The sequence below is a fragment of the Delphinapterus leucas genome, chromosome 15 (genome assembly GCF_059928025.1).
Source record: "Delphinapterus leucas isolate spDelLeu-1000000601 "Yukka" chromosome 15, BTC_Dleu_Yukka2, whole genome shotgun sequence".
NCBI classification, from domain to species: Eukaryota; Metazoa; Chordata; class Mammalia; order Artiodactyla; family Monodontidae; genus Delphinapterus; species Delphinapterus leucas.
In genome coordinates this window covers 17,584,294-17,611,477 of record NC_143143.1, presented here as the reverse complement: position 1 = coordinate 17,611,477, position 27,184 = coordinate 17,584,294, and the positions used below count along the sequence as shown (strand labels likewise).

At 51.4% G+C, this 27,184-nt stretch overlaps 1 protein-coding gene across 9 annotated transcripts in view; it reads left to right on the top strand.

The window, feature by feature from the left end:
• The window catches only part of IL4R (interleukin 4 receptor), a 40,730-nt gene extending 14,285 nt beyond the window's left edge, over nucleotides 1–26,445 (top strand). For 5 of the 9 annotated variants that reach the window (XM_022588460.3, XM_022588458.3, XM_022588462.3 and 2 more), the window contains 9 exons: nucleotides 3,565–3,652; nucleotides 4,052–4,226; nucleotides 5,946–6,097; nucleotides 7,278–7,429; nucleotides 12,424–12,580; nucleotides 15,671–15,770; nucleotides 17,581–17,659; nucleotides 19,078–19,127; nucleotides 20,619–26,445. In XM_022588460.3, the coding sequence (XP_022444168.3) occupies nucleotides 3,583–3,652; nucleotides 4,052–4,226; nucleotides 5,946–6,097; nucleotides 7,278–7,429; nucleotides 12,424–12,580; nucleotides 15,671–15,770; nucleotides 17,581–17,659; nucleotides 19,078–19,127; nucleotides 20,619–22,179 (2,496 nt within the window). In that variant the 5' untranslated portion in view covers nucleotides 3,565–3,582 and the 3' untranslated portion in view covers nucleotides 22,180–26,445. The other 4 variants (XM_022588464.3, XM_022588463.3, XM_022588459.3 and 1 more) reach the window with 3 other exon arrangements.
• Nucleotides 26,446–27,184: the final 739 nt, after the last annotated feature.

Here is a 27,184-nt window from a genome sequence, read left to right as displayed (position 1 = left end):
CCTTGCCACGACCCGATTCAAAGACCCTCAAAAACCGCTCATTGCCTGGGGGGCAGGTGGGGCTTTGACCTGGAGTCCTTACTTGGGCTTCAGTAAGCTCAAGTAGCCGCTGTGTCTGAACCACTAAGACGGAATGCAAAATTAAATGTGTGCACTTTTCTGGAAACAGCTTGGAGTTTGCATCAGAGGTTCAGATGGGTCAGGGACCTCCAAAACTTTGAGAACTCTGGGGTCTAAACACAGATAGTGGTTAAGAGCCAAGGCTCTGGAGCCCCACTGCCCCTGTTCAAATCCCAGGACTATCACCTCTCTGTAACCTCAGACAAGTCACTTAACTTTCCTGAGCCTTGATTTCCTCCTCTAAAAATGGGAAAAAATACTAGTAGTTACTGAATAGGGCTGTTTTAAATATTGAATTATTGTATGTACAGTGTTTAGAAAGAAACTTGGCATGTTTAAATATTTTGGTAAATATTGTATGTTTGTTGAGTGCATGATGAGACTGCAGGAAATAGGAGAGCAGAGCTGTTTAGGGAGAGGCCTTCTAGCCCCTCTGGGATTTTCAGGCCCTCTCTGTATTAGTTGTCATCCCCTTGACAAGCTTGAAATCAGCAAGATTTCTTCCAAACGGATGCACAGTTACAATTGGGTACTATCACCTCCCTGGTCTTGGCTCTCATATCTCTGTTAATATGGCTTTAGCTAGAAGAGCTGGCTGGGGTTTTTTTTGTTTTTGTTTTTGAGATACGTGGGCCTCTCATTGTTGTGGCCTCTCCCGTTGCGGAGCACAGGCTCCAGATGCGCAGGCTCAGCGGCCATGGCTCACGGGCCCAGCCGCTCCACGGCATGTGGGATCTTCCCGGACCGGGGCACGAACCCGTATCCCCTGCATCGGCAGGCGGACTCTCAACCACTGCGCCACCAGGGAAGCCCTAGAAAAGCTGTTTTGATTATTGAATTAATCGATGTAAAATGTTTAGAAGGAAGCAGGTTGACCAGCTCTTCCTGGCCCATTTCATTCCATCTTGTTGGGTTCAGTCTGTGGTTCTAGGAGAAACTGGAGTTGGTATATTGAAAGGTACCTTGGTCTCAGAAGCCAGCAGACCTGGATTCTGACTCTGGCCCTGCCCTCTCGCCAGCTGTGGGACCCGATGGGCAAGTTATTTGATCTCTCTGGCCTCGGTTCCCTTAGGAAGAAAGTGGAAATAACAACCCATCTTGCAGGGTTCTTGGGCAGAGTCAATAAGGTAATAACTCTAGTGCACATGGCAAAAGGTCAAGCACATGTGAGTACTTAATAAGCAGGACTTTGTTTACACAAATGCTTGGTTCAGCATAAGGGAGCTGTTTGCAATAGTCAGGCTCTGCTCAAAAGCCTGACTAGGGGTGACCACCCCATCCATGGAAAGAGTACAAGCAGAAACTGGATGGCAACATGTCAGAGATGGGATCTCGGCAGGCACCCCTGTTCAGGTTGCCACTTGGGCTGGGCAGGTGACCCCAAGACTCCCCCCAACCCCTACATGTCAGGGTGTGGACTTGAAATTATTCCCTTTTGCCATGTGTCTTACACCCTGATCATTTGGTGATTATTCTTTTTAATTCCTCTGCTTCTCTGCACCTTCGTCCTTCGTTCCCTGTGATGTTCAGAGAGGCCTTGTCACCACCACATCTGTGCCGCGGTTTCTCCTGAGATGCAGCACCTGCCATCCCTGTGAAACCAGTCAGTGTGCGTGTGTGGGTGTGTGTGTGTATGCACATGCATACGTCTGGATGTGCCTTCCAAAACAGATCAAAGATAACACCCTGACCGCTGTAGATGTCATGATTTAATCTACCCTGGGGGGGTTGCTTCACTCCCCCACACCTTTTTAAAGCACTTTACCACGGTAGCCTTTCTGCTGTGTGACCTTGGACACGCGTCTTGACCTCTCTGTTTCTCTTTCTTCAAAATTGGGGCTAGAGTGACCCCTTTGACATCTCTGCCACAGGATGCTGTGGATGTCTGTGAACTCACAAGAAGGAAGGTTGCTGGGACTTGGCAGAGGAAACCAGCATCACTGTTTTCCAAACCCCACCCCCACCCCTCCTTCCTTGGTCTTCACTGTGGCTCTGCCAGGAAGGCCAGTTGAGACTTTGAGTGGATACCAAGTCTCCCCCTAGGGAGAGCTTTCCAGCCCCGTGCTGAGCCCATCAGCGGCCCCACATCATGTCCAAAGTGAATTTATTCGACAGACTTGCCTGAGCATGTGCTGCGTGCCAGGCATTGCCGTAGGTACTAGGAGATTGGCCGTGCACAAGACAAGCACAGGCTCTCGGGATGACAGACACACAGTTGAAAGGAGAACATCTCCCATTCTCCTTGCCTTTTGCCCCCAGGGCACTTTTTGAAGAGTCTAGGCCGCTTCCTGCATAGACTGCCCCTCAGTGTAGGCTTGTCTGATGTTTCCATGTGATTTGTGCACTGGGGGCAGGGACCCCAGGGAAGTGATACTGTGTTCTTCCAAGGGCATTGTTTTCAGAAAGCTCATGACCTTGGTTTGTCCCATTCCTGGCCATGTCGACACTGACCATTTGGTTAAGGTGGTATCTGCCAGGTTTCTGTGTATAAGGTTCTATACAATTACATATATCAAGTATTGTATGTGAATTATGTAAAGTTAATTAATGTGAGTTTGTGGGGAGATACTTGGAGCCTGCTGTGGTGAAATAGAGCTGTCCCTTCCCCCCACTTACTCATCTTTATCGCCGTAGACTCCTGCACCCCTATTTTAACTCTAAGGGTTACGGTTGGTTACTGTAATATTCATTGTGAGGCTCTAATTGTGCCCGTTTTGGCCAGTGGGCATCCATCCTAGCTGGCTCCTATGTCTTTTCAAGCGGTCCCCATCATTCGTGGAGTACTTCCTTACTTTCTGGCACAAGAAGAATTCCAGGCTTTTCTTGTACTTTCCCTGCTCCTGGAGTCAGCTGTTTCTCCGAGGAGCCCTGGTTCCTGTCAGTCGAGAATAGTATTCAGAAGCCAAGACCTGGGCACTGGGATGGCATGATCATCAGGTGCAACGCATGATTCTGGACCAGATCCTGGACTTATAAAGAGCGTTGCTGTGGCAGTTAGCAAAAGGGAAACCGGGTCTGTGCATTAGCTGGCAGTAACGCATCCGTGTTAATTTCCTGGTTTGGATGGTTGTGTTGTAGCTATGTCGGCGGCTGTCCTTGTTTTTCTTAATAAACACTGGAGTATTAAGGGGCCATTTACTCATTATGAATAGATGGATGAATAAAATGAACAAATGAGAGAGAAGACAGAGACTGAGAGAGTATCAACGAGGACAGGGAGAGGAAAGGCATAGGAGTGAGAGTGAATTCGAAGAGCAGCAGGAAGTAAAGGTGTGCAGGGGGGCAGGTGCAGGCCCGGTGGAGAGGGAGGCGGGGCCGGGTGGAGGGGGCATGCGGCGGAGGGGGAGGGCTGTATCTGGAGGTGAGCTCTGAAAGCTGGGCTCGGGATGATGGGGACCGTGGGAATCATGAATCAGCGCTAACGGGCTCACTTGCTCCCAGCAGGCGCTGTAGGATCTCCCAATGGGGTGGCTTCGCTCTGGGCTCACGTTTTCGGTGGGCTGTCTGATCCTGGTGTGGGCGGCAGGCTGTGGTAAGTCACCATCTCTCATTCATTCATTCCTTCCTTCATTCAGCAAACCTTTACAGTATTGATTGTTTATGCACCAGGCTCACGCCATGGGATAGATGCCTGTGATGGTGGGATAGCTACCCTTAGACTGACATATTTTTCCTTTAATTCGGCCAAGGGCAGGTAGTTGCATTTGCATACTATAAAGGTGCATTTGGTCTGTCTCCGCTGATGGACCCTGTACCCAAGGGTATTTCTTCAGCTGCAGGCATCACCCCAGTGCCAGCTGGGAAGCTCACAGAGCCCCATTCCTGGCCCCTGCATTGTGAGGACCGTGCCTCGGACAGTGGTTTTGTTGTTTTGTGATGGGCCCCTTGGTCTGTTTGGGCTGGTTTCCAACTCATCCCTCTTGGTCGTCAGGCTCCAGCTGCTCAGAGGTCTCCTGTGTCTCCCCAGGGAGTGTGAGGGTCCTGCAGGGGCCCACCTGCTTCTCCGACTACGTCAACATCTCCACCTGTGAGTGGGAGATGGCCTGGCCCACCAACTGCAGAGCTGAGCTCCGCCTGTTCTACCAGCTGAAATTCTTCTACTTTGAGTAAGCCTGGGCTGGAACTGGGAGTTGGGGAAGGTTTGCCTCGGAATTCGCCTGGCCCACGTGGTACCCTGGAGTGCGTGTGCTAAATGCGGTTCACGGGGGCTTACTGGGCGTGGTAGAGGTGAGGTGCCCTGGGGTGCAGCGTGTGTAAGACACAGCGAGTGCGTCACGGTGCTCCAAGCTCAGTGTCACCGAGGCACGTGGCATGTGGATGTGGTGGAATCCTGGACTAGACCAGCAGTTCTCAAGCTTTTTCATCTCAGGACTCTCTTGTGTGCTTAAGGATTAAGGGACTTTCTAGGTGGTCCAGTGGCTAAGAGTCCATACTCCCAGTGCAGGGGGCTCAGGTTCTATCCCTGGTCAGGGAACCAGATCCCACATGCCGCAACTAAGAGTTCGCATGGTGCAACTAAAGATCCTGCATGCTGCAACTAAGATCCGGTGCAACCAAAGAAAGAAAGAAAGAAAGAAAAGAATTAGCGAGGACCCCCAAAGCTTTAGTCTGAGTAGCTTACATCTATCAATATTTCCCCTATTGTAAATTAAAACAGAAATTTTAAATCACAACAGCCCACAAGTTCACATTCAACAGGCTGTTGGAGCAACGGCATCATCACACATCGTGTACCCTCTGGAAAAGTCCACTGTACACTTGTGAGAGAAGGAGAGTGGAAATGGCAACTAATGTCGGAGTATTACTATGAAACCAGTTTGACCTAGTGGAATCCCAGACCACACTTTGAGAACCTCTGGGCTAGGCCATTGTTTGGGGGTGCAGTGTTAGCAGTGGAGTTCACAGCAATGGTTGGTGGACCATGGAACTTGGGATATGTTTTTCCAGGTGGTTCACTGGGATAATCCATGGTACACAGGGGTAACCACTGGTATAGGTGGTGCTCCAGGACATGATCCAGTACACAAGGCACACAGTTATGGAGCACATTGGGATATACAGCCCACCTGATGTGGGCTACACTGACAGAGCTGTTATTCCACGATATACTAAGGTGGACCAGCTGTGCTTCTGTATGTGATACATTGGCCTAGACCAGGGATCTGCAAACTGTGGCCCATGGGCCACATCTGGCCTACCACGTGTTTTGTAAATAAAGTTTTACTGACACGCAGCCGTGCCCATTTGTTTGCGTATTGTCTGTGGCTGGGGCGTTTTTGTGCTGTATCAGCAGGGTTGTGTAGTCGGAACAGCAAGAGTATGGCCCCCAAAGCCCCAAATATTTACCATCTGGCCCATTACAGAAGACGTTTGCTGACCCCTGGCCTAGTCCGTGAGACATGGGGTTGGCTGTTTTGGGTGACACATTAGGATTAGGCTGTGGGGCACAGGGTATGTGCCTGCCAAGCCACAGTCCGCTGTACTGGGCTAAACTGTGCTACCAGAGGGGTGCTGGAACAGACACATACGTTGTTACAAATTCTTTCATGCTGTGGGTTCTTCCCTTTTGCTGGCTTTCAGGGTCCAAGGCTGGGGTCAGGGGCGGATAAGAGTCCATGGCGGGTGTGGTGAGGGGCTGTGGCCAGCAGGGAGGTGGTCCCAGGCCCCTGTCCCCATTGCATCCTGGCCACTCTGCTCCCAAGTTCCCAGATCTGGTCCTTGAGGCAGAGTGACCAGGAAGCTGGAAGGGCCTGTGGTCCCTTGAGGTGTATCCTGGGATGCCCGTGGGTCACATGACCAGCCTAATGCAACATCTGTGTCTGCAGAAACCACACGTGTGTCCCCGAGAACAGAGCTGGCGCGGTGTGCGTGTGCCATATGCATATGGATAACGTGGTCAGTGTGGACACCTACCAGCTGGACCTGTGGGCTGGGGAGCAGCTGCTGTGGAAGAGCTCCTTCAAGCCCAGTGAGCATGGTGAGCAGGGCGGGGCAGGGCGGGGTAGCCTAGGGCGGGGCTGCAGCTGTTCCCACAGCGGCCAGGGCAGGGAAGGCAGGCTCCATTTGGGGGAGGGGGCCATTCAAGCAGCCTCCAACCCCTCATGGGGCTGTTGCCCCTTTCTGGGCCTCAGTCCTCCCATCTTTGAAATGGGGCTGGGCTCAGCAGTACGTCAGGACCCCTTCGGTTCAGATATGTCAACCCCCTGTGTTTAAGTGCCCATATCAGGGTGCTGAATGAGGCGTATTTGGTGGAAGGCATGCTTGCTGCAGATCAGAAACTGAGCCGGGAACCGTCCTTCCACCCTCTGTCAACTGTTCAGCTGCTGCTTCTTCAGACAGTCTAGACCATGGGAGGCGGACCTTATCCTGGTACCCAGAGTTCCCGCAGGAATTCCCCAAGAGCTTGCTGGGGTGTAGTGACAGGAGTTTAAAACACTACTTATTGCTGTATGATCTTGGGCAAGTCATGTTACCTCTCTGAGCCTCAGTTTCCAAAAGACAGTTATTATCCCTATTTTGCAATTGTGAAAAACCGTACATAGTTCAGAGAAGGCAAGTAACCTGCCCTCAGGTCACACAGCTCCTCAGCAGCAGAGGCAGTATTCTCACAGAGCTCACAGTAGTCACCTCCATCAGCAATTCCGGAAGGGCTTACTCATACCCGGAGTTGGAGGGTGTGGGGGGGGGTGATTTAAATTGACCCAGGAACGAATCCATGAATTGAAAGAATTTTTATGTGTGTGTTGATTTTAATGCTCATTATATACCTGTGATCTCATGGATATGATTGCTTTAAAAGAGACTAAGTTTTAAAACACATGAATCAAAATAAAGAAAAATACTTAGTAGATAATAATACAGAGCACAGAGATGGCCAATAGAGTGAAGGATAAAGGTAGAAAGGCCAAAGTTTGGGTTACTTTGCTTATGCATTTTGCACTCACTGTGGAAATGTAGTTAACAACCGCTAAAGTGGATTTTAGCGACATGAGAATCGGTATCAGGGTTTTAATTCTCCACTACGACAAAATCTGTGTGGTATCCCATCAACGTATTACGGAGGTGGTGTTGACTGAAAATCTAAATGGTCTGCAGGCCGGGCCGGGCCTCCTCCTGACGCCCAGCCCAGCCCCTCACCAAGCACCACTTCTCCGCAGTGAAACCCCTGGCGCCCAGAAACCTCACTGTTCACGCCAACATCTCCCGCACGTGGCTGCTGACGTGGAACAACCCGTACCCTCCTGAGAATCACCTATACTCCGAGCTCACCTACCTGGTCAACATCTCAAATGAGAACGACCCCACGGATGTGAGTGGGCGCCCTGTGGGGTCTCTCTGTGACCTCTTGAGACTCAGATGGGTCGAGACTCAGGCTCTGGGGTGGGAGATGGGGAAAGTGACCCGCGATTGGACAGCAAACCCTGGGGATCTGGACCCCCAGCTTCTCCTCTGGCTCTATGCCAGGACCAGGCCCTCCACCGCTCCAGGCCCCTGATTCCCAGCGTGCAGACAGGGGAGTTTATTTCCGGGCACTGTTCCTCATCTATAAAGAAGGACTCTGGACCACATTTGTTTCCCAGGGGGCGGGACACTTGGGATTTTAGGTGATACCTCCAAACACACTTAAATGAGCGAATCCCAGGGTGAGACGGTCACTCCACGCCCGCGCTCCTGCCCGACCCTGACTGTCAAGGGAGGCATCTCAGCTGAGCTGATTGGTTTACTAATTCTTCTCTTTAACAGAGAGAAGAGGCTGCAGGCTCAGAGCCTTCCCCCAGAAAACAAGTTCAGCCGAAATTTCATGCCGTTACGTGGTTTTGATTGCATTTACTTTATGAGATGCTCACGGCATTTCATACTTGCTTTCCAGTCATAGCAGTGGCAGTGAGGTTCCATTTTATTTTATCTTATTCTATTCTATTATTTTATTTTATGATGTTCCTTTTTAAAAAAACGAATGTATTGACATTTTTTAAATAGGGAGAGCTGATTTGTAGGAAACGATGAAGTAAATAATCACAGGGGCTACACAGTGGGTGGCTTGGCCTGCCTCTATTTTAGGTGCAACTGGGGGTGGAGGCCATTTGCAACCACCCATGTTTTCCCCTCAGATATTCCCATTGCAGGGATGACATGTGAATACCAGGGGCCCCAGAGTCCTACAGAGCTGGGTTCCAGTACCTGCCCTGCCACTTGCTGCATGATCTTGAGGTTTTTGCTGAACCTCCTTGTGCCTCAGTTTCCCCATCTGTAACATGGCGATAACAAGAGTACCCATCCCATAGGGCTGTGGAGAGCAGGCAATATATGACGCAGACAGGCTCCCCTGTCATAAACGTCATCCTCCTTTTCTCCTGAGTGCCACAGGCCTTGGAAATCCCATCTGACTCTCCCTCCCGCGCCCAGGCCTGTAACTGTTGAGGGTCTGCTGGGAGCCATGCCCTCGTGTCCCGGGACCCTGGCTGGCCTGGCTTCGGCTGCCGGGGAGCAGGCCCCTGACATCTTGAGCTGTCACATCAGCTTCCGTCCCTGCTTCTTCTCTTCCTGGCCAAGCCGGGGGTGGGGGGGTGGCAGGTGTTGATTTACATCTCTCAGGTGTGGTTTTCCTCCTTGGCACTGGGCCAGGATGTGGGGTAGAAGCAGGAGTGGGGCAGCCAGGCTCTCAGAGCAGTCGAGAAGAGGTGGTTGGCACAGACACTGAGGAAAGACGCAGGGTCAGTTTTGTCAGTAAATCCCCTTCCCGTTCCTGGGCCTGTGCAGGCTTCGTTCAGGGCATAGGCTGGAGGGGAGAGAAGGGTACAACCTATAGGGTCCAAAGGAATATCAGTTATTTGCTTATCATGGCTGGATCCAGGTTCCAGGAATCTCCATCCTTTGTTCCTGCTTTATTCTATGTTGGCTTCACTTTTAGGCAGGCTCTTCCCTCATGTAGCTGCCAATATGTCTACTAGCAGGTCCAGGCCTGCATCTTAAAACCACAGTGGGAAAAGTTCTTCTCTCCAGATAGTCCCAGTAAAAGTCCTGGGGCCAATGATCAGTTACCTGCCTGGGATCACATGCCACTCTCTGAACCTGTCGCAGGCTGTGGGCAGGAGACGGGGTGCTGGTGCAGTGTTCTCACTGGCCAGGGCTGAGTCACATGCCCACCTCTGGAGCAGGTCAGGTCCGCCTCACCCAAACCAGATGGGCTGAAAATGAAGGAGGGGTGGCTCCCCAAAGGAAGTTCTGCGGAAGAGGAAACAGAGACTGGGCTGGCTGAAACACAGCTGGGTTCAGGACCCAGCACCAGACTCCAGCCAGCGGACAGAATTGTGCCTGGGCTATGGCTTAATGGTCATGTAGGTGCTCGGGGCTGCCTCAGGCCTCAGAATTCCAGGTCCAGCTTCTCTTGCTGGTGGGGCAGAATCTACTGAGACACCCTTCCCCCGTCTCTCCCTTTCCAGGGACAGAACCGGGCCCGAAGAATTCCCCTCATTAGTCATTGGCCAGAGATAGTCACATGCTCCTCTCTAACCAGTCACAGGTTAGGGAATGAAATAGCCATGATTGGTTTAGACCAATGAGAATTAACCCTGGAACTGGAGACAGAGGCTTACCTGCCCTGAGCTTTCGGTACCTGACCCCAATTGTGTAGATGCTGGGTGGGTGCCCAGCTGTGTTTGCTACAGTCTTGCAGGTACCACCTGTGGCTCAGACTGGTGGGATCAATTCTAAAAATATTAGAAACTCGCTGTGGAATTTGGGAGATGGAGATGCTCATTGTCCTGGATGATTTCTGGACAAGGTTCTATAATGGAGTTAGAGTTTTGGCTTGGGCAGTGAAGGATGTATAGGAGTTCTCTAGCTAGGGAATGGTAGGCCAGGCAGAGGGAGCTACATGAGCCAAGGCTTGGAGGCATGAAAATTCATGGTGTATCTGAGGATTATCGGGCTGTGGGAGTGTGTACAGTGAAAAGGCAGAAAATGAGGCCACAAGCTTACTGAGGGCCATGAATGCCATGTTCATGATAATGTCGCGGGTGCTTACTATGTGCCAGGCTCAATGTGTATTCTCACTAATGACTGGGAAAGCCCTGCAGGTGGGAAGGTGTTTGTCTATCCATTTTAGTGACCAGGACACTGAGGTTTGGAGAGGTGGAATGACTCACCCAGTGTCCCACAGCTGGAAATGGCCAAGCTGGGATTTGAAGCCAGGATTTGGACTGAGGGACCTGTGCTGTTCTCTTCTTCCGGATCTTTCTCTCAGAATGGTCTCGCGAACACCTGGCCTTTTTTGTTAAAAAACACACCAACCACAAGTAGTTCCTCGGAAGCTCAATTTCTTTTTTGTTTCTTAGTAAACCATTTCCCAATTCCCTATTCCTCTCTAAGGTGTGTGATTCCTTCAGTGAACCAGATCCAGCTGCTGCTTCCTGTTTACTGCGATTTAGAAAGAAAGGAACACCGGCAGTAAGAGTGTCCTTCTCTCCCTGCCCTGGTCTCCTCCTGTCACTCCCACCCTGTCCCCAGCTTCCCTGGAAAGTTCCAGCTGCCCTCCAGTTTCTCCAGCAACTGTTAGGACTTTGCTTCCTTGCTGTGCACACCTCCCCTCGGCTCCCTTTACACCAGACCGTTGCCCCCAGGTGCTTCCAACCTGCCAGCAGGAGCAGTGTTGCCAGGAGCTGGGAAGGGGCTGTGGGGGATTGGAAGGGGGGGGGCCGCGAAGGGATGGACCCTCCACAGGGGGAGAAGCCCAGGCAGAGGATTCAGGCCACTGTCGTGCTGTCAGAATCCATCCTGAACCCAAACTTTACTTCATTTTTTATTTTTTTAAAGTCTTAAAAATAAAAGTAATATTCACATGAAGTAAAAAATTCAAAGGCTACCGAAGGACTTAGAAAGGAACTATGTTTCTCTCCTAACCCCAATCTCCAGTACCTCTCCCAGAGTTTGACCACTGCTCCCCATCTCTTGCCAGGAGGGGAAGGCCAGGCTAGAGCAGGCAGAGGGTGTGGAGGCGTGTGTGTCCTTCTAGAGAGAGTTTATGCCTGTACGAGCAAATGTGTGTGTGTTCCTTCATCACCGTGAAGTTTTTATTATTACATGAAAATATTACTGCAAACAGAACTGCTTTAAACAGCACATATTTATTGCCCCAGAGTTTCTGGGGGTCTGGAGTCTGGGCACGGCTCAGCTGGGTCCTCTGCTTAGGGTCTCACAAGGCCGCACACACAGGGGTTGGCCAGGGGATTGCTTCCAAGCTCCTGTGACGTTGGCAGCATCCAGTTTCTTGTGGGCTTTGAACTGAGAGCGTCGGGTTCTTGCTGACCTTTGTTGGGAGGCCGCCCGCAGTTCCTTCCCTTGTGGCCTTTTCAAAGCCAGCAAGGGGGAGAGAGTCTCCTAGCAAGTTGGAGTTACAGCCTTGCATAATGGAATTACATCCACGTAGTCCCTATGTATCCATCACCTTCACCATATTCTGTTGGTTAGGAACAAGTCTTAGGTCCCCCTGCCCCTTTAGGCAAGGAGAGGGGATTACACAAGGGCGTGATACAAGGTGGGGTCACGGGGCCATATGAGTCTGTCTGCCACCATCACTATGCCTTCTCCCTCTATGTTTTGAACATGAAAGGCAACAGACAACACATACTAATCTTCATGTTACCTTTTTCACTTAACAACAGATCTTGAACCTCCCTTCCCAGTTGGGGCTAGGTTGGGCGGGACTGAGATGATGGGCCATTGTGTTTGGGCTTGACTGTGGAGCCTCCAGAGAGCCCTTGAAGGAGAGAGAGGGACGCGGTGACCCTGTCTGTGCCTCAGAAAGATCACTCTCGTGCTCCCCGCATGCCTGGCCCTGTCCAAAGTGCTTACCTGTGTTAACCCACTTAATCCTCACAGGAACCCTGGGAGGTAGGCACTTTTATTATCGCCATGTTGCAGAAGACATCAAGGTCCAGAGAAATTATGTCACTTATCTAAGGTCACACAGCCAGAAAGTGGCAGTAGGAACTCTTACCTGCATTTTACAGATGAGGAAACTAAAACTCAGAAAGGTTCATTGACTTGCCCCAGTAACGTCAAAATGGCTGATCAGGGTGGGAGTGAGGGTCAGGATAAGGACTGATTCCCTGACCCATCCTGCTCGATTCTGGTCACAGTTGTGGAAGTGACAAACAAGGGCCTGAAATTGGAGGAATAACCAAATACCCAGGCTGGTGGCTCTTAAACATTGTGGGGTCAGCTAAGGACAGCAGCCCGGGTGGGAGCTGGTACTCCCCTCCCCCAGACTTGGTGCACTAATGGCTCCCTTTCCTCTACCAGTTCAGAATTTATAACGTGACCTACAAGGGGCCCACCCTCCGCTTTGCAGCCAGCACCCTAAAGTCTGGAGCTTCCTACAGCGCACAGGTGAAGGCCTGGGCTCAGAGCTACAACAGCACCTGGAGTGAGTGGAGCCCCAGCGCCAAGTGGCTTAACTGTGAGTATCCTGCTGGGAGTCCTGAGCAGTCGGCCGCGCCGTGTGGCTTGCAGGATCTCAGTTCCCTGAAAACGGAACCAGGGATTGAACCTGGGCCACGGCAATGAAAGCCCGGAATCCTAACCACGAGGCCACCAGGGAATTCCCAGCAGTTAGCATCTCTGTTCCCCACTTTCATTCTGTGGCCAGAGACTTCCCCAAGCCAAACATCTGGTTTCCATATCACAGGATGCTCTAATTGCAGTGACAGAATTACCAACTGATGTGGTATACTGGTCAGGGTAGGGTAGGTTACAGTAAAACCCACAAGCTCTGCGGCTTAACACCGTAGAAATATGTTTCTTGCTCACATAACAATTCAACACGAACTTTGCTGACTGGTAGGTGATTTTCCTCCCTGTGGCTCCATCATTCTCTAGGACAGAGATTCTCAGCCTTTCTGTATCGTGGACCCCTTTGGCAGTCTGGTGAAGCCTGTGGACCTCATCTCAGAATAATATTTTTATTTTTTTTAATTTTTAATTTTATTTTAGAGTATAGTTGATTCACAACGTTATGTTAGTTTCAGGTGTCCAGCAGAGTGATTTAGTCATATGTATTCATATATCTATTCTTTTTCAGATTCTTTTCCCATGTAGGTTATTACAGAATATTGAGTAGAGTTCCCTGTGCTGTACAGTAGGTCCTTGTTGATTATCTATTTTATATACAGTAGTGTGTATATGCCAGTCCCAACCTCCCAATTCATCCCTCCTCCCCACCTTCCCCCCTTGGCAACCACAAGCCAGAATCATATTTTTAAACGTATAAAATAAAATACATAGGCCTTTAAGGGAAACCTAATTTTATTGAAATGCGATTATAAAAGGATTTTAAAATATATTTGTTATCTAGGAATACATGCTTCTTTAATAACACATTAAAAACAGGATCTAGTGGTAGTTGTCATAAATACTGTAATTTCAAAGTAGATGAACATAAATGGCATTTCCTGCTACTGCAGCTGTCAGGTGATTTGAGAATAGCTGTGACTTCTGATGGGGGCTAAGTAACTGATGCTGCTATTACTGTGGTTTGCTCCCTCTATTCCTAATGGGAGGAAATGCCAGGTTTCAGAAGTTAGTGAAAACAAAGATATCATTTCTTTCCCATCCAAGTTCCCAGACCCCTAAATCCTAACGGCAACCATGTTGGAGGTCTGTGGACCCCAAGTTAAGAATCCCTGCTCTGTGGACCTGCCGTCATCTGCATCCAGCCAGCAGAAAGGGAATGAGAGCGGGGAGACCACACGGGCTTCTTAAAAGTCTTAGCCCAGAAGTGACACACATCCCTTCCTCTCAAGCTCTATTGGTGGAGCTGGTCACATGGCCACACATAGCTGTAAGGGATTCTGGGAAATGTAGTCCCTCACCTGGTAGCTGCATCCTCCAAACAACTCTTTGTGACTTTATCACACTTTTGCAAAAGAGTATTGAATTATCTTACATAAAATGAAGTCTTTATTTTATTTATTTTTGGCCGTGCAGCATGTGGGATCTTAATTCCCCCACCAGGGATCGAACCCACGCCCCCTGCAGTGGAAGTGCAGAGTCCTAATCACTGGACCGCTGCCAGGGAATTCCCCTAAAATGAAGTCTTGCCAGTGGACCTTCCTGGTTCATACAGCCGCTCAGTTACATCACCACAGAGTCTTTTCTTTCCCTCTGCCATCCCTAGCATGGTAGCATTTTATCTTTACTCTTGTCACCTCATGGCCCCAAGTTGTCTGCTGCACACACCCTCATGCCCAAGACCCAAAGGAAATGGAAGGCTGCCACAAGGAGTGCATCCCGTGCATCTTTTATCATGAAACAAAAACATTTCCAGTCCTGGTGGCCTTTCCCTTGCCTTTCATTGTTCAGGACTGTCACGTGGCCTCTCCCAACTGCAAGGGAGGCTGGGAACTGAAATGTCTGAAAAGGGGACTAGTTTTGGCCCATGACTGGCCCAAACCTCAGGGTGGGCACATTGCAGCCTAGCAAAGAAGAAGGGGAGATAGCTGTTGCATGGTGGAGGCTGCCTCGGGCATCATCCGTACAATGGGGAGAAGGAAGGGCTGTTGTGAACATTCAATGAAGGAAGGATTCTTCAAAGTGCTGGGCACAGTGGTGATTGGCAGGTACCCCAACCCAACCCACCACACGCCCCTCTCAGCATCGCCTATCCTGTTCCATGGATACCTCTTGACCACCTGTCTCCCACTCCGGGCTGTGAGCTCTATGGGTAGTATCTGCTCTGTGTCTATATCTCCATTGCCCAGTATGGTGCCAACACAGTAAGTGCTTGGGAAAGTTTTGTCACATTGATTTGATTCTTCCTTTAACCTGCAGAAGGGAACGGAAATAACTTGTATGGGACAGATACCATGTGCTGGACACTCATTATTTCCACAGATATTTCTTGAGCTCCTACTACGTGCTGGCCTAGTGGTGAACAAAATAGGCAAAAATCCCTGTTCTTGTGGAACTGACATTCTAGAGGGGGAGACAGAAAATAAACAAGTAAATAAAAATATAAATGAGATCTAGATCCCGAGGACAATAATTCTGGGAAGGAAATAAAGCAAGGAGAGGGGGCCAGCTGTGTGAATGGACGTGCAGGCACGGCTTCAAGTGTATATTAAATCGTACAATCCTCAGAACAACCCTATGAGTTAAGTAGTTATTAACCCCGTTGCACAGAGAGGAAACCAAGGTACAGAGTGAGTGAGGGGCTTGTCCTGGGTCGCCAGCTAGTATATGACAGAGTCAGGCTTCGAACTGGGGCCGTCCAGCTCCAGAGTCTCTGCCCTTGACCCCACTTATTTCAAAAAAGAGAAAGCAGCATGTTCAAGATCCTGAGGTGGCCCCGAGCTTTGGAGGAACGGGACAGCAAGGAGGCCGATGTGGCGAGGACTCAATGTGCAAGAGAGGGGAGTAGGAGGGGATGCAGCGGCCAGCTCACGCAGAGTCTTGGAGGATGCTTTCACGAGGCCTCGGTCTCCTGCTCTGGGAAATGGAGACCAGGCTGGACGCAGCACGATGCAAGCTCACGGCTTCCCTCCACTTCCAGACTATGAGGCGACCTTGGAGCAGCGCCTCCCACTGGGCGTCAGCATCTCCTGCGTCGTCATCCTGGCTGTCTGCCTGTCCTGCTATGTCAGCATCATCAAGTGAGTCCTGAGCTGTGCAGGAGGCTGCCAAGCCAGCCCCCTGTGGTGTGGAGTGGGTGGGAATTTCCCCTCTGATCTGTCAGCTTGCAGCCCTTTCATTCAACGATAGATATTTATTGAGCAGCTACTATGTGCGAGGCACTGAGACCGACAGGGACCCTGTGTCCTTGGGGAGGCACAAGATGCCAGGCCACCGAGTAACCATGGCTGTTTTCCATAGTGATCCTTGCGCTGAAGGAGATATGCCAGGGCGAGGGGGTGAAATGCTCCAGGGGCTGTTTTGGATGGGGAGGCCAGTGTGGGCCCCTCTGACGAGGTGTTTGAGCTGAGACCTGACTAGGGGAAAGGAGCTGTCCAGGGCAGGAGCTGGGGGCAGGGCCTTCCTTTGGCAGAAGTGAGGTGGATCATGCCCAGGGTATGGCCCAGACACTTGAAGGCACGTGGCAATAGACAGAGGAATTCTAGATGACTGTCCTGCAGAGTCAGACCTGGGTTCAGATCCTGGCCTTGGTGCTTCGTAGCTGTGTGACCAAGTTTCTGAACCTCTGTTCAGCCTTGGGTCCCTATTTCATCAGTCCCAAGAGTCCTAAGGGACTCCCCGATCACTCGGTGTAGGGGGACAGAAGGAACCTTGTTTCCAGTGAGCTTGAGCCCTTGGAATCATGGAGTCTCAGAGCCTCAGTCCTCCCACCTCTGAAATGGGACGAGCGGGCCCCAGTTGACCACTTAAGGATGGCGATGGTTGAGGATTGATGTGAGCAAGTGTCTGCACTCTGCCGGGCATACAGTAGGTGTGCAGGGAATGCAAGGTCCCCTCTCCACGTCTGTTGCTGATGCCTCTGAGCCCCCCTGGGCTGGTCTTTCTCCTTCTCTGAGCCTCAGTTTCCCCATCGTCTGTCTTCCCTACCCCTACTCACTGTGTTCCAGTGCTCCAACCTTGCTGTTCTTTGAACACCCCAAGCAAGATCTTCCCTTGGAGCCTTTGCACTTGCTGTGCTCTCTGCCTGGAAAGCCCTTTTTCCAGGCATCACCGAGACTGACTCCTCCTCCACCTACAGTTGCCTCTCAGAAGTCACCTCCTCAGGGAGGCCTTCCTGGATCACACTATTCCTCTCTAGTCCCTATCTTCTTTATTTTTATTCCTGGCACTTATCGCCAGGAATGAATGATGTCACATAATCATTTCTGCAGGGTTTTTGCCTGTCTTGTTCACTGTGTGTCCCCGAGGCCTGGCACAGTGAGTGGTACATAGTAGGTACTCAATAAATGTGTGTTAACTGACTGAGTGGAGTGGGTGGAGGCTAATCCAGGGGGTGTCTGAGGACCTTCCCTCCCAGCACTGACGCTCCGTGGCTCCAGGCTGACCCAGGAAGGGAGAAGGAATACCTCAGCCTCTCAGGCCATCCCAGGCCTCTCCCCAGCACCTTACCCTCAGCTCCTCCAGAGTAAAGGTTGTTGAAGGGGAAACCCAGAATTCTCTCTCTGCAGCTTGAGTGTCTCCTGATTCCCTGGAACTTGTTCCCTCTGGAGCAGAGGCGGCCACATTAGGAACTCCACTCTGGGTAGCAGGATGCTGGAGCCCAAACCCAGCTCTTAGCTGTCACTTCACCTCCCTGGGCCTCAGTCTTCTCATCGGTAGAGTGGGGTTAGCAGTAGAACCTGTTTCACGGGGTGAGGGTGAGACAGCCAAAAAACCTATCGACATGATCTCTGACCCCTGATAAGTCTTGGTGACTATGATAATTTTTATGGGAGTAATGTCAACCTGTTAGTGATACAGGGACCAACATCTTGTCCTTTTCTTTTTCAGGATTAAGAAAGAATGGTGGGACCAAATTCCCAACCCAGCCCACAGCCCCCTCGTGGCTGTTGTCATTCAGGATTCTCAGGTAGGAGAGGGGGTTGGTAAGGATGCTGTGCACTGCGTGTACAGGGAAATACGACTCAAGATGTCTGGGATGTTCAGGATATTTCTTGGCTTTTGAGGTTGCACATGGGAAGTCAGGAAGGTTTCAGGGTAGGTTGAGTCAGCAGCTAGAGGCTTTCACTCCCTTCCCTTTGGCTTCCATGACTGTTCTTTCAGCCTGGGTGGGAGACAGGGGTTTCTCTGGGGTTGGTTTTTTCCCTCCCTTGGGAGGAGATGATCCCTGAGGTCATCAGCATGTCATCTCTTGGCAAGGTACCTGTACCAGAGCAGGAGGCCAAAAGGAGAGGGAGAAGGGGACAGGCTTTCTGTATATTCCTCTTAGGAGCAGGAAACTGCCCCCCAAAACACTAGCAAATCTCTCCATTCTCATTGGCTTGAATTACATCACAGTCTCTTTCCTAAACCACTCACTTGTAAGGAGTGGGAATACTTGAGACCAACCAGGTGGCCACCCCTGAGCTATGGGTGGGGTCAGCTTCCCCAGTGCGATGGCCAGGTGGGGTTTGCCTTAGTGCCATCAGGGTTCTCTAGGACAGGGGGAGGCGGGGATACAGGTCCCGTCTAGAACAGAAGGTCTGAGTGTCCTCAATTCTCCAGGGACCCTGTAGCAGGCTCTGGAGTCCAGTGGTACTGGCTTTGAACCCTGGCTCTGCCACTTACCTGCAGGTTAGACTTAACAAGTTGCTTAACTTCTCTGAGCCTCAGTTTTCTTGTGTGGGTTATAGCAGTGGTTATAACAGGGCTGGTGTTGGAATTCACCGAGACAATCCACATGAAGTGTATATTACAGCGTTGTGCACATAGTGTCGTTTATGTATCAGTTAGATTTTGCTGTGTAACAAATCATCCCAAAATTTAGAAAGTTAAAACAGTAGCCACTTATGTAGCTCTTGCTTCTGCAAGTCTGTAGTTGGGCTCTGCTCAGCAGTGGGGGTGGAAGGATCCTTGGTTTGGCTGGGCCTGTACCAGGGGCCTCACTAGCAGGTCTGGCAGGTGGCTGACACATCTGGGGCCGTGGAGGTTACTAAGCCATGTATGTGTCTGTTATCCTTCAGCAGGCTGACCCAGTTAGCACAGTATCACTTCCACCACATGCTATTGGTCAAAGCAAGTCACACAGCCATGCCAGATTCAGGGATGGGAGGAGCTTCAGAGACTGTGGCCATTTTTGCCATCAGCCACAGCAACTTAATAGTGCAGCCTCCTTAATTCTCAGAAAACTGAGGCTCAGAGAGGGGAAGCAACCTGATCAGACCTCAGACCTGTGTGATGTCAAGACTCAAAGTCTCCTCACGGCAAACACGTGCTGAGCATTGCTGGACGATAGGCTGGGCCGGCAGGCCTCTCGGCTCTGTGTCACTGGCTGTCTCTATGTTTTAGGTGTCACTGTGGGGGAAGCGGTCCCAAGGCCAGGAACCAGCCAAGTGCCCGTATGTATATGAACTTGGATCATCGCCTATGTGGATTTGGAAGGGGATGGAATTGGGGTGGTGGGCCCCATCTTGAGAGTCTGCCTTATCTTCCTTGTTCAGCACTTGTCCTGTGACACTAGACTTCAAGAGATAGCAGGGGGAGGGGGTGGTCTGGGTAGGTCAGCTGCTGGCTGAGTCCCCTGAGTTTCACTGGGGGTCAGGTACATACTGAAACCCCTTGGGATGCCCAGTCTGTTCTGAGCAAGCCTGATGGGGGTAACAAGCAGGGCAGCTGTACCACTTGTTAAACTGTTGACATAGTGGCATACTGGTGGGCAGATACCACTATCCTGGACCCTTGAATATGCCACCATCTTCCTGGCCTCCTTAGCCCCTCTCTCAGGGCCCCTTGAACCTACCCACAATCCAGTAACTGAAGGGTTTATACCTAGCACAGCAGGGGACTCCAGGATGCTGCCCCGGCCCTAGGACTCCCCAGCCATTCTAATTGGTCCTTACTTATGCTATGGTGTTGATAGGTATTTTATTTTTATTTATTTTTTAACGTCTTTATTGGAATATAATTGCTTTACAATGTTGTATCAGTTTCTGCTGTATAACAAAGTGAATCAGCTATATGTATACATATATCCCCATATCCGCTCCCTCTTGCGTCTCCCTCCCACCCTCCCTATCCTACCGCTGATAGGTATTTTAAATACCGTCATCCCTGACAAAGACTTCTCCTTATTCAATAGATTGAGTTTGTATTATATGCCAGGCTCCAGAAATCCCAAAGTAAGACACAGGCCCTGCCTTCAAGGAGTTCCCAATCTAGTAGTGAGGGTGGACTGATAGATTATTGATTAGAAAGTCTGGAAGTGTGTTTGCAACAGATAGACATTGATACCCACCAGGGTTCTCGGCCTTCCCTAGTCAAGAGAAATTGACTAGATGCCAGACAAGAAATTCAGGCAAGGCTTTACTGGGGCCCCTGCTGCAATGGGGCGGGGCGGGGTGGGTGAGGGGCTGGGGGGTGTTGGAGAACAAGTAGCAGGTTCTCTTGCCCACTCCCCGAGGGGGGCAGGCGAGCTGGTTCCTGATATGGGGTGAGGGTTAGGGGTGTGTCCAGGGATTGGGCCGGAGGGGTAGCTTAGGTGTTTTGCCCACCCCTCTGGTGGTGTGAAGTGCAGGCGGCATGCGCAGTACCCTGGTTTTGATCCTGGCTCTTCAGAAGTGGCAGTTGCGTTTTTTGGCCTTTCTGTATCTTTTGTGCAAGCCCCAACTGCGCTTGCAGCCAGTTTTTTTTAGTCCCATATAGTTTCTTTGTATTTTGTTGCTGGAGGTGAGGTTTGTCCACTTGCAAGCATTGTAGCACTACAGCAAAGGGTCCTGGGTCCCAGCCTGTCTCAACATCAGTCCAGGGTGATTTTGAGCTGGGCTTTGAAGGATGAATAGGAGATTTTTCAAGTGGAGAAACTGAACCCTGATCGAACTTTGCTCTTGTAGACACTGGAAGACTTGTCTTGCCAAGCTTCTGCCCTGTTTACTGGAGCATGGCATGGAAAGGGATGAAGATTCCGCCAAGGCTGCTAGAAACGAGCCTTTCCAGTGTCCTGGAAAAGTAGCATGGCACCCCATGGAGGTCAACAAGACAATCCTCTGGCCAGAGAGCATCAGCTTTGTTCGGTGCGTGGAGCTGTTTGAGGCCCAAGTGGAGAATGAAGAAGAGGAAGTGGAGGAAGATAAAGGGAGCTTCTGCCCATCACCTGACAGCAGTGGGGGCAGCTTCCAGGAGGGCAGGGAGGGCATCGCAGCCCGGCTGGCAGAGAGCCTGTTCCTGGACCTTCTCGGGGGCGAGGATAGGGGCTTTAGCCCACAGGGCTTGGAGGAGTCCTGCCTTCTTCCACCTTTAGAAAATCCAAGTGTTCAGAGGCCCTGGGCCACGTCCCCAGGTGTGGGGCCCCAGGAGGCATCGTCTGAGGACAAGGAGCCTTTGAACCCAGAGTCAAGTCCTCCAACCCAGAGCCCAGCCAGGCTGGCTTTCCCAGATATGCCCGGCGTCATCGCAGACAACCCCACTTACCGCAGCTTCAGCACCTTCCTGAGCCAGTCCTCAGGCCCTGGAGAGCTTGACTCAGACCCACAGCTGGCCGAACACCTGGGGGAAGTGGACCCCAGCATCCCCGCCGCCCCCCAGCAATCTGCACCGCCCACCACACTCCAGCCTGAGCCAGAAACGTGGGAGCAGATCCTGCGCCAGAGCGTCCTCCAGTGCAGGGCAGCCCCGGGCCCCGCCTCGGCCCCCAGCAGTGGCTACCGGGAGTTTGTGCAGGCCGTGAAGCAGGGCGGCGCCCGGGACAGCGGGCTGGAGGGCTTTGGCCCTTGCGGAGAGGCTGGCTACAAGGCCTTCTCCAGCGTGCTCGCTGGCACCGCTAGCTGCCCGGGGACATCTGGGCCTGAGCCCAGCAGTGGGGAGGGGGGCTACAAGCCCTTCCAGAGCCTCACTCCTGGCTGCCCCAGAGCCCCTGCCCCAGTCCCCGTCCCCCTGTTCACCTTTGGACTGGACGTGGAGCCCCCTCACAGCCCTCAGGACTCACTCCTCCCAGGCAGCACCCCAGAGTGCCCTGGTTTGGAGCCAGTGGTCAAGGGACAAGACAGCCAGAAGCCCCTGCTATCCCCGGAGCCAACCACAGACCCCCTCGGGGATGACCTGGCCAATGGCATTGTCTACTCAGCCCTCACCTGCCACCTGTGTGGCCACCTGAAGCAATGCCACGGCCAGGAGGAACGTGGCAAGGCCCACATCGAGGCCAGCCCCTGCTGTGGCTGCTGCCGTGGGGACGGGTCCTCACCCCCGGTGAGCCCCCTGAGGGCCCTGGACACCCAGCTCGGTGGGGCATTGGAGGCCAGCCTCTCTCCGGCCTCCCTAGCACCCTTGGGTGTCTCAGAGGAGGGTAAGTCCCCCCTGTTCTTCCAAACTGCCCCCAACAATGCTCAGAGCTCAAGCCAGACCTCCACGGTGGTGGCCATGCTCTCCCCAGGGCCCACGTGCACGGACGCTTCCTAGGTGCGTGCCCACTTCTTGCTGGAGTCTACAAGCGAAGACTGGGCCTTACCCGTGACTGCGGAATGCCTCCCTCCAGAAGGCAGCCCAGCTGGCAGGGTTCCGAAAGACTCAGGGAACCCTGCTATGAAGTGGTGAAGTTGTCCAACACTGGGGCTACGGAGACCAGCCGCCCCAGGCTCCCACCATTGGCCCGGGCTCGCCACGTCCCATGGGAGTGGAGGCACCTGCAGGGATCAGGAGGTTCCCGGGCGCCTTGGCTTGTGAATGAGCTGTTGGTCATTTCACGGGTCCACAGCTGCCCCAGTGGACTATCGCTGTCACGCTCAAGGCGTGTTTTGTCCACCGAGCTGCTTTGTTACTCGTGTCTTGCCCAGGCCTGGGGTTAGCTGCCACCATCTCACTGGATCGGATGCTGAGCCTAGAAGCTAACCAAGCCAATGGGAGAATGACTTGGGAGGCCTTGGGAAACTGAGGTCCAGAAAGAGTGGTCATTTGCCCAGAGACGCCCGTTCATTTAACAGAGGTTGACACTGGCAGCAGCGCCTGAGCTGCGGAGGGGCGCTTAGTCAGGTGGAGTTAACGAGGACACGAAGAATTGTGATTACCGAGCAGTGACGGCTTGCTGCCGGCTTCCCACACAGCTGTAAGGTCGGGGGTTCCTGTTAATCACTGGATCCCCAGAACAAGCATGCCTGGTGACCTTGGGGCCGGCGTGTGCCCCCATGCATGCCGTTGCTGGCATCGGTGGTTCAGAGGGAGTGGCTCAGGTCTCCTGATCCAGCGAGCTGGGCGTCCGAGATGCCGACACCAGGCACATCACCTGCACCTCGGCCCCGACCTCAGGTTGAGTAATGTGCATTGTTTGTGTACATCTCAAAAATTGTTTCATCACCTGGTGTTTGTGTTTGCTGAGGAGGGTAGAATGGGGGGGAGTGGAGTTTTGTATAAATAAAGGTTCTTTACCTCCTTCCCCACCCTTCCCACCCCATTTATTAAACAAACATACTGCCAGGCACCGTTGCGAGTGCTTTACCTCTATTAACTCGTAGAATCCTCCCATCCAGAGGTACTGAGACCAACCCAAGAGGTTAAGTAACTTCCTGTCTTCTTGGGTTTCCCCGAGACCAGGATTCAACTACAGTTTGTTGAAATAGGTGGCAATCCCAGGAAGCCCTGCTTGGAGAGTGGGGAAAGGAGGCAGGGAAGGGCAGGAGGCAATAAAAGGTGTTATCGCACAGAGTGCCAGCGCGGGCAACAGGTGCTTCACGCCGCGGGGGAGCTTGGGCAGGCCAGGCGCAGTGCATGCCTGGAGGTGGGGAGCTAGCTGTTTGTCCACCAACTCCCATCTGTCATTGGTGGAGGGCTGCTGCCAGGGGCAACTCCCCAGCACTTCCAGCTGCTCCAGGAAAAATTCCTCAGATTGAGAGCTGGGGGGGTGGGGGAGGAGCGGTGTTTGAGCAGCTTTGGGCACGTGGAGATGTGGACAGGGCTGTGATTGGCAGCTGCTCCTTTGCCAAGGTCACACAGCTAGTGGCAGACCCATAGCTGAGCCATCGCTCAGCCTCTTTGTAGGTGATCCGTGCTTTAACATCTGGGCGGTCGGTGTATGGAGTGGGCCTCAGACAGGCAGGCAGGGGATCTTAAGCTCCTTTGTCTGCGATCACTCTGTGAGTAGCCGCCCTGACTGCCACGCTTGCAAAATGAAGGGCTCGGCTGTTTGAGGTTCCTTCCTGCTCTGGCATTCTACGTAATACATTACGGAGGTGATGGGGACCTCACTACCTTACATGCAGCCTAATGTTTGTGAGAACTGCCTCCTTTGTGCTGAGCCCAAATCTATCCCTTTAGCTGCCTGAGTCACCACCCCACACCCACGGTTTGCAGATGAGGGAAACTGCTCTAGAGAGGAAAAGGGACTTGCCAACGTCACACAGTGAGTGGCAGAACCTGAACTAGCCCTCTGGACCTTTTGTCTTCAAGAGTTCTTTGTAATAAAATATAATAATTTAAAATAAAAATAACTAGTTAGGACCAAGCAATTTGCTTGGTGTCGTACACTGACTGTGTCACAGCTCTAGCGAGCAGGTTATTATCCCAACTTTACAGATAAGGGAGCAGGCCCAGAGAGGTTGAGGTTTAGCTTAGGGCCACACAACTGGGAAGTCCGGGAGCCAGAATTTGAATCCAGGTCTGATTGCAGAGTTCCCAGCCACCATGGTGTGCCATCTCATGTACAGCATGGCACCGACTCGATTGTCAGCTCTGATTAGCCTGCGGGTCATCTCAGAAAATCAAATTTTAAAACTAAGCAGCCAGTGGATAGGACTCGGTGCTTTCACTGCCGTGGCCCTGGTTCAATACCTGGTCGGGGAACTAAGATCCCGCAAGCCTCGCGGGGTGGCCAAAAATAAAATAAAAACTAAAAAAACTAAGCAGCCAACAGAGAAAATATATTTGGGTGAGTGCTGGAGAGCTGGTTGGATTGCAAGTCCAACAGAATTGAGACTGACTTATTCTATCCCCAGGATCTTAGGAGGAAGACACCCAACTTGTCAGCTGAGGCTCATATTACAGAATCCGCTGGGCTTTGGGAAAATAGAATGGAGAACTAGGCAGAGACACCTCCCATCTCTTATTCGGATTTCAACCCACCCTCCCAGGTTCAGGGAAGCTGGAGAGAGGTCACCGTTCTGGCTTCCCCAACCCCCTTCTCCATCTTAACACAGGGAAGGAGGAAGCAGAGAGAGCGGGAAACACATCCCACTGATGTTTACTGAGAACTTACTATGGGCCAGCCACTGTGCTGGATGTGAGGAAACTGAGTGACACAAAGTCCCTTCCCTCTTGGACCCTACAGTTCAGTGGGGTAGACAGAAATGTAAAAGACAAAAGGAAAAAATAGGAGTCTGAGATGGGGGGGTTAGTGGAGAGGTCTTTAAGGAGGTGACATGTGAGCTGAGCCTTCAGTGACTAGAAGAACCAGGATGGACTGGAGGAAGAGCATTCCAGGCAGAGGATAGAGCAAGTGCAAAGGCCCTGAGGCACAAGGAGTTTGGCGTGTTCCCAGTAAGAAAGATCAGCTACAGCGCAGTGAGCCAGGGACAGTGGTGAGAGATAAGGTCAGGCAGGATGGGGGACTGGAGTGAGGAATTTATATTTTGGCTTAAATGCACATTAGCCCCACCCACTGAGAAACATGGTCCAATAGACACCCATCTCTCTTCAATCTCTCCAGTCCCAAACGTAATCCATCTATAAGCAGGAGCCCAGGAGAGGAAGTGGAGGCACTGGAGATGTTCCTCCAATAGGACTCCCTCTCACCTCGCAGAAGTGGAGAATTAAGGTTCCTTCTGACAACAGTGATGGGGGTGGTTAAAATCCTCCTTGCTGCTCTTCTCACTCAGGAGTGAAGTGAATCCCACCAGAAATGTGTTGATTAGCACAGGGGAGTGCCTGGCCGCCAGGGTCTTCCTCGAGAATTTCTTTGATAAAAGACTTTTAAAAATCCCCTTAAAATCTGATCTTGACCTCCCAGGCATGTCTCCAAGTTAGGCAGGGAACCCAAGGGTCTTCGGGGTGTGAAGTCCCAGCCCCCGTCTCTGCTCGCTCTGTCTCCTTCGTCCTGCCTGTGTCTTCATTTTTTTCATCTGTAAAATAAGAAGGATGATGAAACCTGCATTGGAGCGTTGTCCTGAAGATAGTCTACATTATCATCAACCGCTGGGTTTACTCCAACCTGGCGGGGGCACAGGTAACAAGAGTGAGAGGGTACAACCAGCTTAGAAATCTAGAATTCTCAGCCTCAGCCACTGCTCTGGGCTTCCTCCCGTGGACCAAAACCAAACAAACAACCAAAATGTTGCCTGCCGTTTCAGTCAACGAGGAATGGTGTCTGCATTCTGGTAAACAAAACTATTGCCCACCATCAAGCCTTCAGCCACTGCAGCTGCCCCAGGACAGTGAGCCCCGAAGGGAATCCGGGAGAAAAACAGGATACACGCCCTAGACAGTTAAGATGCCCAGACTCTCGCATCTTCCCAAACACAGAAAAGCACTAAAATCATTAACTTGAGATGTCTGCTTTTTCTTGTGATTAGCAATAATCTTTCGACGTTCTACTACATGTTTTGTTTTGTTTCAGCAAAAACTCCTATAGATCCAGGCTGCCCTCTTACCTCTTTGGAACAGTTCCTCAGAGCGGTCTGAGAGGCTGTATCCCAGGCTATATAGTTCTCAGTAATGTCCCTGAATAAAACATAATTCTCAGCTTTTATGGTGTGATTTTTTTGTTTTTGTTTTTTTTTCAGTAGACACTCCAAATCTCCCTGGTAAGCCCCTGATGACTCCCACTGCCATTAGTTGATCCTGACATGGGAGATCCCCAGCTCATGCCCGCCTCAGTCCCCCATGCTCTCTGGCTTCTGCCTACTCCTTTAAGGTCAGGGCTTCCCCAGACTAAGCCTGGCGAGTCACTCCTTCATTCAAATATAATTACTCCCTGACAGAAATTGTTAAAACAAAAATAAATTTCTCAAATTATGAAAGTGGATCAAAGTTTTATTTTAGATTTTTAGGGAGGGAATCAGAAAAAAAGAGAGAGAACATTGGTTCAAGGAACAATCTTAGTGTTACCAAATGCAAGTTCATGTGCTGGACACAGTGAGACCAACAAACCAAAATGTCGGAGTTTGGAGCAGAGAAAGGTTTATTGCAGGGCCATGCAAGGAGAGTGGATGGCTTGTACTCAACCCCGAACTCCCCAAAGGGCTTCAGCAAAGCATTTTTAAAAGCCAGGTGAGCGGGGTGGGGGCGGGGGGGGCGTCACAGGGTGTGTGATCAGCTCGTGCACAGTTTTCTGATCGGTTGATGGTGAGGTATCAATTCTTAGGCGCCAGTAGGTCTGGGGTCATCAGTATCAAGCAGTTACTTTCTTCCATTTAGTGGTGGTTTTAGCATCTGTAAAAACAACTGAGGAAATGTGCATCAGATGCTATTATCTAGATAT